Source organism: Euprymna scolopes, chromosome 6 (genome assembly GCF_053919585.1).
Source record: "Euprymna scolopes isolate OS-2025 chromosome 6, ASM5391958v1, whole genome shotgun sequence".
Classification (NCBI taxonomy): Eukaryota; Metazoa; Mollusca; class Cephalopoda; order Sepiida; family Sepiolidae; genus Euprymna; species Euprymna scolopes.
Window position 1 is genome coordinate 112,114,765 of NC_136487.1, and position 16,043 is coordinate 112,130,807.

The following is a 16,043-nucleotide window of genomic DNA, read 5'->3' on the forward strand; positions in this document are numbered from 1 at the left end:
TATTATTCTACTGAAAAGGTTACTCCCCCCTCTCTATATCTCTCACTGTGCGTATTTCCTTTGCATGTGTTGGTGTTTGTGTTGTTCGGTTAATCGTGCATCTCGAATAAAAAGGTCTTTCGTTGATAAAATATTACTAAAAAATTATCTGTCCAATTGTCATTTCGCATTTAGTTATGTTTACAAAGATTCAGCGAAAAAAAGATTTCAACTGTTTTTTTATCACGTGACGTGCCATAAGAACAAGGAAAATAGCTAACATTTCTAATTACTTCGACAACTACTTTCCTTAATAATTAATTTATACTTTGTTTTTTTTTTACGCGAGTTTTTGCTATTTAAACTAATGCTCATTAGATACTATTGGTTACACTTATTTTGCTTTCGAATTTCACTAGAACCTAAATGTTTATGAACATTCAGTTATATTTGAATGCAATATTTTCTCTAAAAAGTGCGAAAAATAGATATTTTTAAAAAGTAGTTTGCCAAACTAATTCCTTTTTCTGTCTGAATTATCGATCTCCAACTTTGTTTGTTTATTTAATCTCTGAACAATTTTCTTTTCAATTTTTTTATTGTTTTATTTATGATAAAATACTATACTTTCATACTAAAAAAATTCTTGAATTTATGACATTTCCCAGTGGGTGCTCACATGTCTATAGTAAAATTAAACCCTCCTGTTTTCCCCTCTGTCAAACTAAGGAATGACGGGCAGTTGACGTGCACTGTATGAGTGTATTCTATAGAGGAAATCGCTCCTATTTTTCTCTCTAAATATTACACCATTTTTATTTAAGATATTTCACTTCACAATAACCATTAACAAGTCTCAAAATATTGTGTATCTACAAGTATTGAGATCATAAATATAATAAACATACATTTTGTGTTTTTTGTTTGTCTTCCATTTAAACAAACTGATCCATAGCAACATGTGGCCGGGTACAGCTAGTATGATATAAATGATGAAACTTCTTAATGTTAATCTCCCATAAAACCACACAGGTGTTTACATTTGAAAATAAAAACACAAGTTAATCTTGAAACTTGCATACCGCAACCTGATAACATAAGGATAGGCTAAAATTTCAACTGAGTCTTACTTCTCCATATTCTATGAAGTATCCCCAAAGTTATTCCATGGAAACATTGATAATTCAAAAACTATTTGCCTGATCAGACTAAAATTTGGTATGATGACTTGTGTTATTAAGAACATCAAAATTGTGAGGGGGAAAAAAAAAAAAAAAAATCACTTCTATGAACCGGACTTTTTCATTATCACCAAAAGTGATTTTCACCTTTCTGTGATCTTTAACTTTGACCTAAATATCTCCAAATTAAATCAGTTCAATCGGTAAGTTTTGCCAAAATTTGATGATTGATCAAGTGATGTAAGACGCTACGCTGTACATAAACGTCCACCTTGGCAGTAAAAAAATAAAATAGAGACAGCCAAACAAAACTTGTGTGAAGCTAAAATAAAGCTGATAGCATATTTTCCATTAATGTTTTTGTGTGAAATGAAAAATTAAAGCATCAGTTTCTACATATGTATTATGTTTTTTTTTTTAAATTTTATTCTGCTGTAAATTCAGTTGTGTGTGTGTGTGTGTGTGTGTACATGTGCAATTAACAAAGATACCATATTTTCAATAGGTTGTTGAGGACATGCAACATATGATAGGTTATAAATACACACTTCGTTCTTCCCTAATTATTTTAGTCTTTAATTTTATAATTATGATTTTTGTCATCCAACAATTTCATCCTGATGTTGGCTCAGCTCGAGAGACAAAATCTAAAAATGTTCCTCCATTCCCTTTAATATAATAATGGGACATATGTAAAGGACACAGTATTTAAAATTAATACACTAAAATCTGTTTAATACCCGACTGAAAAAAAAAAATTAGTCAAATCAATCGAAATAGCCGGAATTTATCAAAGTTACAATGATTTCATAATTTTATGTTGATTTTTCTTTTGTAAAATAAATGCAAAGTTATACTTTTATTTAAAAATAAAATGAAAAGGACTTTAATATAAAACTGTTGATAAGATGACGTTACTTGTTTTAAAGATTTCAACAAGAGAAATGTTTTCTTTTAAATTAATGAGTTTCTGTTGTTCAATTGTATTTCCTACTACTTCCTCCTTTTTCACCCTGCCACATCACTTCCCACCGGAAGTGTATTCCTCCCACTTCATACCTAGTCCCCTACAACTAATGAAAACATAGCACAAAAGTAAAGAAACATACGAGCTTAATATAGGAATTATCATGACGAAAATAAGAAAATGTTATTGAAAATATCCACTTGATCCATAGCAGGAAGTTATGGTAAATATAATCAATTAAATTCGATAAAAAAAAAAAAAAAAAATTCACTTCTGGTCATTTGTTGAATTGGAAAACATCTGAAATGCTATCACACTAGCATTACAAGTTGATTTTTTTCTTTTTAGATAATTCTTATTTTATCAACTTGCATGAAAAGATCTATGTAAAAGATGCTTAAAACCGTTTGAATTATGCAAATACCATCAGTAGTTCAAAAGTTATGAGAATTTTAAGTGCCAAAATTTAGGCTTTTCCATGGACATTTTTCTTTAGAAAAAAGTGGGCTAAATTTCAAGAAATTCGGTAATTTCGTCACCATTTCTTTTTCAAGCTATTCTCATAAAACTTGGCACTCTTATGTAAAACTGTGTGCTCTTTCTGATTATGCAGTCAAATCTGATGTATCTCTTTACCATAAACCATTAATTATAAATTCAGATGTACAAATTTCAATTTTTTTTTTAACTGACACATGGTATCATAGTGGGTGTCTATTCATGAACAAAACTAAGTATTACAGTGGTATTTAAATATAGCTTTATTGAGAATAGGCATTTTCCTGCCTCCTCACCAAAGGAGGGCTTAATCTTGGGTGTAGTCATTGAATACCTAAAGAGCATTCATGGCCGGTATTTACTACTCCCCTCAAAGAAAAAAAAAATGAGTATATATGAATTAATCTCAGAAATAAATCGAAGAAAATTTTTTATATAGATTTTGGATTTCTGTAAAAGATGAAAATTCCCATAGTTTATCAGAACTTATGCATTTTGGAACCAGTCCAATTTTCAATTTTGTAAATCCTGTCTATCTGGCCCAAAATATACCTCTTTTCTGAAATGCAAACATAAATCGTACTCTATATGAATCTTCGATGTAACTTTCACAGTACCAGGATACCAGGAATCCTGATAAGCAACAACTATATATTCAAAATTTATTGTATTTATTGTAAATTAAAATAAAAGAATAAGCGAAGTAATAACCGTTTAAACATTATATATTAAAAAAAAAAACAATGTTAAAACTTTAAAAACTCGAGAAAAAAAACAAAAACGAACGTGATGCAAACAAACAATGTTAAAATTTCTTAAAATCGGAAAAACAAAAAAAAAAAACGCGAACGTGATGGAAAAAAAAAAAAAGTTTTAACAAACTTTAAAAAATCTGAAAAAAAAAAAACAAAAGTAAAAAAAAAAACAGCGAATGCGAAAAATCGGACCCCCCCCCCCAAAAAAAACGAATGTGATGCAAACAAACAATGTTAAAATTTCTTAAAATCGGAAAAACAAAAACAAAAAAAACGCGAATGTGATGGAAAAAAAAAAACGAAAAAAAAAAGTTTTAATGAACTTTTTTTTTCAGATTTTTTAAAGCTTTAATAAACTTCTTTAAAAAATCTGAAAAAAAAAAACAAAAAAAAACAACAACAACAGCAACAGCGAATGCGAAAAATGGCATAAATAATCCTGTTTCAATATAATATTATTTGGAAATCAAGTTCGAAAAACTTGAAAATATTTTTTTTTTAAATTGACAAACTCAAAATAAAAATAACTAGTCTAGTAAGACGAAAGCAGAAAATAGTTTTTTTATTTTTAAGAGAATACTTTAGTCAGCTCAGCGCATTATGTTAACATTAGCGAGCCGTTTTTCTGTTAATTTCTATAAAAGATAACATTTTAAAGAAATTTCCACACAATAATTATCAGATATTTACATATTATACATGAAAATAATTCTGAAACCATTATCTATATAAAAATGGATGATATATACCGATTTATCTTATAAATTTTGAAACATTCTTCAACTTTGCTCAGTCGTAACTTTGCTTCCTGTAGTCGCAAAAATAAAACACCAGTAGAGATGAACTTCTATGTTTATATAGCCTGTAAAATTTCAGCCATATCCAATCAAATTTAACCCCGTGCATATGTATCCAAACGTAACGTATGAAATGTAAACATTGGAAAAACAGTTTCCCTTTTTGCTGCCGTTATTTTTTACCGTTTTTTTTTTCATTTTTAACTTGGAGCATAAAAACATTGAATGCATAAAAGAACAATAAATTAACATCATTGGAATGCTTATTCAATTCTCTTTCCGTCAATGTAATTCTTTTAAAAATTGACCAACAAATAAAAAAGATATGACTTGTTGAAGCACATTAGATACGTAATATTGCCGATGTCCACAAAAATACAGCATATGCTTGTAATGCTAATCATACATAGAGAAGTAAATGCAGGAAGAAGATTAAAAAATCCATTTTTTTCCTATCTTTGCATCAATAAAACTAAGATGAATCACCTGCAGGTAACTTTTTCACCTAGACATAATTTTTAGAAATATGTTGATTTTTTTTTCTCTATTTTCACATATTTACCGAAAATCCAGAAAAAAAAATAAATAAAAAAGGAGGGGGGGGAACTAAAACAAAAAAGATGTAAATATCACTAGTTTCTTATAACAGAAAATTGAATGTTCACTTTTTAGTTGTTATTTGTCTGCATGCAACAAGAAATAGTTAATTATTTATAAAATGACTTTAATGATTAATTTTTCACTGATTCCATGTTTCAATTAAACTTTTCATTTGTCTTTCTCCTATCTTTCTCCGGTTTCAAATGTTTCCTTAATAATAATGCTAGCACTATAAAGTAAATTTAATTAAATTTACTTTAAAATTGTATTTTTATTTTCCTCCCACCACAATGAAAATAATTTTCATAAAATCATTTTAAAATCATGATTCTAATTTTCATATATTTTATTTATCAAAAATTCCTCTGCATTTTAGTGCCTGAAGATAAAAAAAAGATTATGTATTTAAGAACTTAACTAAAATCCCATATGTACTTTTTAGTTCAAGATGGATAGTAAGTGATAGTTTTCACTGTACCTCCAGAAACGGGGCCTGGTCTGCTTAACATCTGAAATCAATAAATGTTTATGCCCACATCTTGAGAGATGGTAGCAGGGTTAAGAAATAGAAGTGTTGTGTAAACTGAAATAAAATGTGACTTTTAATGTATTTTGAATTACTATCGTGCGGGAAGTGGGTGGGGGCTTTTTTGCCTGGTTGTCCAGATTTGTGTATATAATATTATAGAACTGTGATTTCCAAAGTAAAAAAAAAAAAAAAAAAGATAAGTATTTGGGTGCCATCAGCTAGAATTGAAACCGAAAGCAAAACTGTAGTATTTAAAGCTGGTGACGTTACCACTGTACCAACATGACATGCATATGAATGAAAAAATTAAAAATAAACTAAGATAAATGTACAAAACTTTTTTTTGTTTTTTATTTTGACCTCTTAAAAACTATTTTAACCGGCTACAGACCTATAAAAGATCTGTCCATAAAAAACCATTTGAGACCTCTAGCACCACTCTGTGACTTAGTTTTGGAAGAAAAATATGGAGACAGACATATAGCTTTTATATATTAGATTTTTCTTTAAGTCTTCCACCTGGACAACACCGGATGAATACAGCTAGTTGAATTCATATTCATACGCAACAACTTTATTGCTTGCACCATTGCATCATTATTAATAAAATAAATTGATAAATAGAAAAATGCATCTAATTTTTAGAAAGGATTTAAAAAAATGTATTTTTTTTTCAAATCTAGTTAATAATGTTAACATGTATGACTTACTTGCAATTGTCCCAATTCAACAAAATCATAATGAAAGTGAGCACACTCTTCAAGCTTAGGAAACCGTGTTGCTCCATCTGTTAGACTGGAAAACAAAAAGAAAACACAAGATATTTAGAAGCCGTCTGTAAATTCTAAACACAAATTAAAAATACAAATTTTTATTCAAAAGACACCTTCAATAAAATTTTCATCACTTAAAAAGCAAATATCAATGCATTTCAATCCTTTTTTGAACTTTATGCAATAAATACATATCGGCACATTCATTCCATGATTTAAGTTTTTTTAGATCAGTGATTTTTGTTGGATACAATTTCTTCTTTAGCATAGCCCCGAAAAGAGAAATCAAGAGTACTAATGTTTGGTGACTGAAGGGATCACTTCTCATGACCATGTCTTTTAATTCAATTAATGAAACTAGCCTACAATAAATTTCTTATCTTCATAATCAATTTAAAATATTGAATTCGATATTTAATTTGATTAAAATGAAAAATATCCAATTATCTTGTGCCCAAACTTTACATAGTGGTTTTTCTTATTCAGATGTTCCTTGTCAGTGTTCTCATTTAAATGTTGGGGAATAATTACATAAAAAATAAAAATATAAAGCTCAGTTCAAATAAAATTGGTACAAATATTAAGTGTTCATGTAGGTCAAGTTAAATTCTGTGAATCAGAGTTATCTATCTTGAGCAAATCGTTAATGTTAGAAAATAGTTTAAATATACAAATTGAACGAAAGTGTCGTGATCTGTGGTAAGCTGGGTTAAAAATCAAAAAGCTTTGCATTATTTTCAGTTTGTTAAATTTAATATTTTTTTTTACTTTTATTTTTTAGAATTCAAATTTGAAGAAATGCTCGTTGTTCAAATACATTAAAGGAAAGTTTATTTTGGTTTTGTCTGATCATTTATAGCATCCATAGTTGTCAAATATATATGCAGTCGTAATATGACAGGTAATCATTTAATATGCACAAAGCGTAAATTTTGGATCGAACTACAAATGTAGAATATTATAGAGTTAAGAGATTTCAATATTTCTTCGTTCAATATTTTTTAGTAAATAATGTTCTAAAAATAATGTGAATAAATTCATACATGTAGTGCTTCTGTCTTTCTGGTGATCTAATAAAAAAACAAAACTTGATACCAAGATCAAGTTTGCTTGAATAAAATTTTAAGAGAAATCTTAGAGATACTTTTTGCAATAATATTGTTCAGTCTGAGTTCTATAAACAGCAAAGATGACGGTTTATTTTATTTATAAATTGAAAATTGATTATAGAAATTGAAAAGTAATAAAATTGGTCATATGTGGTCTGGGGCTGGGAACAAGAATACCTAAATGGTCCTCATTCATTCCTGGACAACATCGGGAGTTGCTGCTAGCATTTATATAAATTATTATTCTTGTCTGTTTTATGACTTATCTCTAGATTTTTTAAACATCGTCATAAATAAATAAGAGTTTATTCCAAATACTCATCTTTCTTAGTTTCATAACTTTATTTTATTCATTGTTTAGTTCTTTGATATGACAGGGACGCATTATAAAATGAATGTTTTCTGTTTATTTCTGAACACAGATGAATTTGACTTGTCATAAATTACATTCTCATCAACACTTCAAAAATCAGTTATGAATTTTAAAAAGATCAAGATAGTAAACACCTTTAATTTAATATTAGATTCAAATGGTCAACATGATTTTATACTTTAAACTGATAATTAGAAAATAATTTCAGATTTAAATAAAATTTTTATGGTTCATTTGTGCCTATAAATAAAAGGAAAATCTTAATTTTCTCACGTATGTCATAAACTATTAAAAACATTGAATTTACTTCACAATTATCTATACAAGAATTATTACTTAGAAAAGGTTTTGAATTCTTGCCAGAGAAAAATGTAAAGCCAAGAATAATCCTGGTTTAAAAAGAAAAAAAGTGTGCCTTTTTTCAATTGTTAACTTTAATCTATTTTATAAAGAAAAAGTATATTTCTATATATGTGTCTAGCTCAAAAATCATGCAAGATAGACATATGAACGTTGCATCATTGGATTTCATATTACACTAAATAAATATTGCAATATCCATTCCACGGAGGAATGCGATCAATTAGTGCATGGAAAGGAAAAATACTTTCATTTTCACTGGAAATTGTTGTAAAAACAATACTGAGACTAAGCTACCATTCCAGTGAATGAGGGTGGATTTTGAAGTAAGGGTAAGCAAGAGTAATTTAATACTCATTAAAAGGTGCCAAGCGACCTAGATATGCCTCAAAATTCCATTCAGTTGTGAGGGACACAATTTCGGAGTTTTGAGTGTGGAGTCACCCCTTTGACTCAAACTTGTGATACCTGTTAGAGTTTTATCTATGGGATAAATATAATCTTTACAAACTATTTGTTTTCAAAATATATGCCCACAAAACAAATTAATAGACCAATCGTATAGAAGATGTGAAGTTTCACTATAAAATCATAATGTTGACATGCTCTAAAACTCACCAACCAACCAATGCTTATTGCAAATGCTCCAATATAGAAAGAGACTTTTTTTTTTTTTTTTTTTTTATTATCAACAGTTGTGGAGGGGGGATTGTAGTTTATTTTTTCTAACAGTATTCGTATTTAAATGATCAGAATGGATTTAAACTTGGTATACAATGTCAACTCCTATATACAGAACCCCCACCCCACCCCATACATGTGGAATCATAAAATTTACAATTCTTTTTGCAATCTAACCATATTTAGTACAAATAAACTGCTATCCCTGACTTGCCCACCAAATTTCAGTCATGAATGACCAAGTCTTTGTTTTATTATTTGTTATATAGGAACAACATAATCACATTGACACAATGGTTCTCATTAGATTATAAAAGCTAAGCAATGGTGAGCCTGGCTAGTACCAGATGGGTGACCATTTGGAAATAGCAGATGCTGCATGTGCACTCTGTTTATCTTGGTATTGCTTCCAGTCATCATGAATTTTTATTTGCCTTTGGAATAAAACAGTTCCGACTCAGGAGAGGTATGGTTGGAGATTTTGCCACAAAAAATTTCACTCACAAGTCACAGCATCATCAGAGGTGTTTGTGGTTTTCATCAACAACGATGGGTGAACAGGCAGAGGAGGAGGGTATAGGAGCATGTTGATTGCTTTATCAGTAGGAGGTGTGATCATGATTGGACTTCACTCACCGGACCTTAACTATGCACATTCTTTATCTGTGAGGTTATTTAAAAAAATAATGTCCATTAACATAGTCCCTAGACTATTTCTGAGCCAAAAAGGGCTATCATAGCTAAAAGTCCTGTCAAAACCAGAGTTATATGCGATTGTGTTTATCATAAAACAGTGATAAAATAAAGACTGTTGAACAATCATAAGTAAAAATTGGTAGACAAGTCAGGTATTGAGAAAAGTTTATTTTTAACAAATATGGTTGAGTGTAGAAAGGATCGTGCATTCTATTAACGATTCCATTTGGAATAAGAGGAGGGGGGGCACCTTTTCTTAAAGCAATCATGTACCTCCATATATATAAGTGGCCTGGAAAGACTACAGGGGAGACAACTAAGCAAAGAAAAACCCTAGGCAAAATTCATCCCAAAGCAGCAAAACTGAAACTAGCCTGCCAGGATACTATATATACAAATTTTGGCATATTTTATTGGTCTGAAAATATAGGTTCCTTTTTTACCAATTGGCATAAAATTTTAACCATAGAATCTATATAATTATAAAACTCAAATGACCTTGTAACGATGTATGTAACCCACTTTCCGGTTTACAACATCCGGTTGCGCATGCGCGCATGACCTGCGCACTGAAATATTAACGTTATTATTTCGAAATTATTATTGAACATGGGAAGAGTGGGGTTTAAAAGAACTTAAACGTAATACAGAAATGAACGAAAAAAAAAAAAAAAAAAAAGCAGATATATTAAAATTTGAATTTAACTATAAGTATTATGGTATCTGTTCAGTGCACATTCACCTAAAAGTATGGCCAACTACTTATAATTCAGTAACTGTAAATTTTTTTTTTTTTCAAAAATAATCAATTATAATAAACAGAACAACTCATAGAAATCTATCTATATTCTTTTTTCATTTTAATATACTTTCATAGAAATGTTTGTTATGTCAAAAAAAAAAAAAAAAAAAAAAAACTGTTTTCTTTACGGCACAAGTGTCATGCTCATACATGAATTCCATAGCTAATATAACATACTGACCCAACGGCTCACAAGTAATCTAGTAGTATAATAATCTTCAAAAAGTCTGCCAATTTTCATGTAGTTTCGTCCTAAAGAACCAAAGATATGAGCATTTCAATATGATTAGGAGTGTATGTATATATATATATATATATATATATATATATACTAGCATTTCAGTCCGGCGTTGTCCAGGTGTTTAGATGTGTGTGTAGGAGGAAAGCAGGCTCGAACCCGTACCATGAAGGAGGAAAAGAACGGGGAAAAAACCTGACGTCTTTGCTGTTACGACCACCGCCAAACTAAGTAATGTAGGTTTTAATTAAGGCTAGAAAATCGAAAGATGATGATGACTTTCAAAAATATCAGCGAAAAGCGACCCCCTCTGTAGAAAAGTACCCAGTTGAAGGTGAAGATATTAATGTTTTTAGCCAATTTTTCGATATTTGTCGTCTGAAAGGTCGAACTTCAAAATGATACTGATCTTGGTAAAATCCGTCACTTCTATTGAAAGTTTTAGGCAGACCTGCAAACATACATACATACATTTATATTTTTGACCCAAACCGAGTAAAAAGCTTGCCCTATCTCTGAATACCCTTTGTAAAATTTCAAATGTTTAGACCAGAAATTGTCTGAGTAATTTGGTAGAGACTGCAGAGGTCAATTTTTTTTTTTTTTTAACTTTCACCCCTATTATGACACTTTAATATTTGTTTTTGGCTCAAATCAAGTTACTAAGTTAAAGTTAGATCCATGTCCAAGGAACCTATATCTAAACTTTCAAGTGTTTAGACCCAAAATTGGCGGAGGAGTTTGGTAGAGTTCTCAAAGGTCAAATCGTTGAACTTTGACTTCATAACAGCCAAATTTCTGTTCGAAAACGGATTAATAAAATTTTCCCAAATCTCAGTACCCTGGTACATCAAATTTCGAGTCTATAGACTGAAAATTGACAGAGTTATTGCGTAGGAAAATGTAGACAGACAGACACGTTCACTTTTATATATATTTTTATAAGTTCCAAATCTTAGTGACTATTGATCAGAATTTAACAAATGAAGGCTCGTTGTAAAGGCAATGACCTGAATTGTGTAGTGGGCTATGTGACAGCTGTCTTAAAGGTCGCACATTAAGGGTATCCAGAACCTATTTTTGGCACTTTTTTGCAGCCATAAAATGTTTCGGTAAAGGTACATTCCACCCTTAAAAATTCCTTTAAAATTATAACTATTATGTTTTCGGGGGTGCTGGAAAAGATATTTTAAATTCCAGAAAACGAGTAGTTTCCAAGATATAAAGAAATTAGTGGGGGATCACTTTTCTATATTAATTTAACATAAAATGAGCATCTACTTTATGGCCACCCTTTTAGGGAAGGGGATTGTAATTTTTTTTTGTTTTAGGAATGTAGCTCAACACAAAACCTACCTTAAAAAACTTGTTTTCTATAGGTTTTGGAGAGTGCTGAAAACGAATATCGTATTTAAATTTTCCGCAATTAAGCAAAAATATGTGCACTTGCGCATACAACAATGGTACCACTTATAATACAAAGAATTACATCGCTTACTATCCAGAAGGATATTTATTTGCAGAAAATTTAAATGCGATATTCGTTTCCAGCATACTCGAAAACCTATAGGAAACGGTTTTTTTTTTTTTTTTTTTTTTTTTTTTTTAAGATAGGTTTTGTGTTGGTCTACCAGGCTGCAATTACGAAATAATCACCCCTCGCCTTGATTCCAAATATTTCTCATACCTTATATCGCCCCTCTTTGGTTTTCATAAATAAAGTGAATTTCAGTGTACAAAGATATTTTGCTACTGGAGATATTCATAATCGTATCCTATTTCCAAAGGAGGGGAGATATAACATATTTGGAATCAAGTCTCCCCTTGCTGTTATGTTAGATAATTTGAAACCATAACAGCAAGTTTTAGTCTCCCCTCCATCAAGGTCAGATGTTTGGGGGGGGGGAATTATATATATATATATATATATATATATATATATATATATATATATATATATATATATATATATATATATATATATATATATGATGAATATCAGCAAATTCCAACTCAAAAGCATGCTTGCTTTGCAAAGAAATTATAATTGTAAAATCAATTTAAAAAAAAAACACTAAGCATAACTTTTCTTTCAATTCTTTTTAATACATTCATTCATACACAAAAACGCTACACTCACTTTCCATTTAGTAAATAATTAAATAATACATTTGTACTTTATTAGTTTATGCTTATTTCTCTGTAAACTCATGCCAGAGTAATTTCCTTGTTAGCCCCACCATATAAGTAGCTGTCCTACCCATAGCAATAAAACGAAGCTATTCCCTTTTCACATCCCAAGTTCTCTTATTTCTTTTTTAGTTTCCTTCTCTTTCAACATATTTGCTCATCAAATGAACGTTTCTAGCAATGTAACGATGAATCAAATTAAAAACGCCAGATGCCAGTATCTGAGATAGATATATTCTTATCTCTAGTGTCAGTAGACATGGATTCTTATTTAGACATCCTCATTATAATTACATATTCTTCCACTCATTCGTTCTATTACTAAATTTCTCAGGGTGATAGTCTTGATTTCCTTTCAATCTACAATTAAAATAAATAATACTAAGATTCTATATATAAAGTTGTAGTTCCTGTCTGTTTACAAACTTCTCATAGGGTTTTGGAAATAGATCCTTATATTTGATCAAGTTTTTTCTTCAGTTAACTAAGGGATCATTACTTATCAAGCTATTGAAGGATAAGGGTTCGTATATTTCATTTTGACCAAAAGGAAGTACAACAATGTTTGAGATCCATTATTTTATTTTTTGATTTGAAAACTAAAAATAAAATACAAATGCTAAGGGGTTCAGGTCTTAGAGTAGGAGTGCACATGATATTCAATTATTTCATGGAAATGCTGAATGTGCATGAGTTAGGGTTAAAAACTACAAATTTACCAAATATTATGTCAGTAAATGTCACAGTAATTATATTACATCCCACCAATGAGAGTACAAAAAAGTAAAAGGTGATACGGTGTTATGGAAGAGAGAGAGGGGGGGGGGGTTTAATTCAATCCTAAACAATCCTTCTTGCTAATAAAATCATGTGAAAGTAGTGTGCGTGCGTGCACACATACACAAGAATTTAATTTTAGGTGAGCGTGAATGAGTAAGTTCTTTATGCACAATTAAGGAATTCTAAAATTAAGGGTTGCTGGTGATATAAAAGGTGTTTTAAAGAGAATAAAAAAATAAATAAAAAAAACTCCTTCAATAAGCCATTCTGGAAACTTAGAGTCTACACAAATCAGTTTCGAGGTGGTTATTTCATACCAAAACCAGACCAACAGAGTCTATGTTATGCAACTTACGGCCTCGTTATCTGTTTAATTAAGGTATGATCCTGTGCAGTTCTAAGAGGTTTATTTTCCCAGGCTTTATCTTCTCATCATTTGAAAAAGGAGAAGTTAGTTGTCAATCATCTAAGATACCCTTACGAGAGAATGCTGATAAGATTGCCCATGCATATTTTGGTCTAACAGAGTGCTCTTTCCCTAGGGTGCTAGGTTCGAATTCACTTTCCTGACCTTGAGTTCCATCTTCTCACTGTAAAGGCGGGATAAATATCTAGAGATTAGTTTAGAAATTCAGACATTTTAAAGGATCATACACTTTTTAACAAAAAAATGGGTTATGTATATAGTAGCATTTTGATTTTAAAGAAGACAGGCACGTTTTTCAAAGTTTTGAATTAAACTTTTTTTTTAATGAATAAAAAATAAAGTAAAAAGAATGACGTGATGAAAAATTGTGTTAAATGATTTAACATCTCTTGTTTCGGGCATTTTTATCAATTATTAATTTTCTTTAAGTTGCCGTTAAACAATTTTTCAGATTGCAACTAAGAGCAATGAATGTGCACTGATCTTCAAGCCTGTATGCTATGCCAACAGAACTAATACAAGCTACATTTCAACATCAGAGGATCAATAGGAGTGAATAACAGTATCAGTAGGCAGACAGTAATGCGACAATATTTTGGCTAGCTTGCTCAAATTGCGGATAAATGTGGCTCATCTATTGGTCTCTACAACCATATGAAATGGTTCCAGCATCAATAACACAATAACTCCCACTCCATACTATACCTCAATCCCAATGTGGAGCTAATATCAGCTAAGCATGAATCTATGAAATTATTCTTTTATATTCCCGTTCGCTCAGACATTTGGGAGAAAATCTGAAACAATAGAAAATATTTCTCTTTAATATTTTTTTTTTAAATAATTCACCACACTATTTGTTTTTAGTGCTTTAATGTTACAAAGTTTCAACCAATCTATTCTATATAGATCTCCAAATTTTGATTATAGAGTGGAGCAAAGCTGACCTATTCTTTCCCATGTCGTCTCATTTATTTTAGCCGCGTCAAGTGTATATGAAGGTACAAGCACAGGGCCTGCCTATAACCCCTCTCCCAAGCTTGTATCCCGATATCGTATATTTTGTAAATAAATATATCTGTTAAATGGCACCATTAGTGAAGAATCAACAACATGATTTAATACTTATATAAAAAACATTAAACCTTCTTTAAGATACAAAGGGCAAATATGCTAAGAAGCAAAATAAAATAGCTGTGGTTCTCAGTAGGATTCAACTCTTGAATCATTTGATCTTGAATTCCATTTTCATCCTTTTAGTGCCATTTTTTTTACCATGTATATTTTGACAAAATCTGGATTTTTTTTTCCAAATTTATTTTTAATCATCTCTACACAATCATTCATAAAATGACCAACAAGATCATGTTACACAAAAAATAACTTCCACTTTAATTTTAGAAAATCGGCTGAAAAAAACACTCATATAAAAATTGCTGATTTCTGATTTCATTAACTCTTAAGTGAAGATTTCGAGGTGAGTTTTCAAAAATGCCAATGAGAGACTCCCACAAAATTTTTGACTCCTTTCTGATTTCCTATCACCTTTGCCTCTTACATCATGTGAATGAACAAGTCCAAGATCAATTTAATACATAATACTTTTGTCAACGTTTTGTATTACTTTGGCACACTGTTTGTTGCCTTTTGTTTATATTGGTGTGCTGAAATGGTTAGTTAATGCGAACAACTGAACCTATTTTGTAGAATTCATCAAAGTACAAATCACATTGTCAAAACTTGAATATTTATGAACCTGAGCTTTTCTGAAAGAGCGATCCTGTTTTCAAAAAAAAAAAAAAAAAAAAAAAAAAAAACGTATTTATGAACAACATCTGTTGAAATGTTGACTTGATGTGTATAAATCCAGCTTGGATCAGCCAAACATAGAAAGAAGGCCTCGTTAAGCAAGTCAACAATTGAATTTCACTTATCAAATAAGCTTGGTTAAACAACTACAATTTGCAAGATAATGCCATGGAGAATCAAGTACAAGAGAGATCCTGCACTGTGAATCGTTTGAAGAATGACATGAGGCAAAGCAAAACAAATCAAGCTGAGAGGAATAGAGAAACATAAGCAAAGGAGAAAGAAAGGAAGAAAGAGAAATTAAATCAAGATGACATAAATATAGTATGTAAAGTTCTAGCGATTCGGCAGAAATCAGTCATTGCTACAAAAAAAAAAAAAAAAAAAAAAAAAGTCACCTTTCTGAATTCAAAGAAAAGGCGAAATTACCCTTTTTTCTGATTTACAAAAAAGCAGAATTTCGTTCAAAAGTTTCGGTTTCACATCCCTGTGACTTTTG

At 30.3% G+C, this 16,043-nt stretch overlaps 1 protein-coding gene across 17 annotated transcripts in view; it reads right to left on the reverse strand.

Annotated features, from left to right (window-relative positions):
• The window catches only part of LOC145277872 (uncharacterized), a 623,323-nt gene that overhangs the window by 194,168 nt on the left and 413,112 nt on the right, over positions 1 to 16,043 (reverse strand). For all 17 annotated transcript variants that reach the window (XM_080129852.1, XM_080129859.1, XM_080129853.1 and 14 more), the window contains one exon: positions 6,017 to 6,101. In XM_080129852.1, coding sequence (XP_079985978.1) covers positions 6,017 to 6,101 — 85 coding nt within the window. The remainder of the gene's footprint in view (positions 1 to 6,016; positions 6,102 to 16,043) is intronic.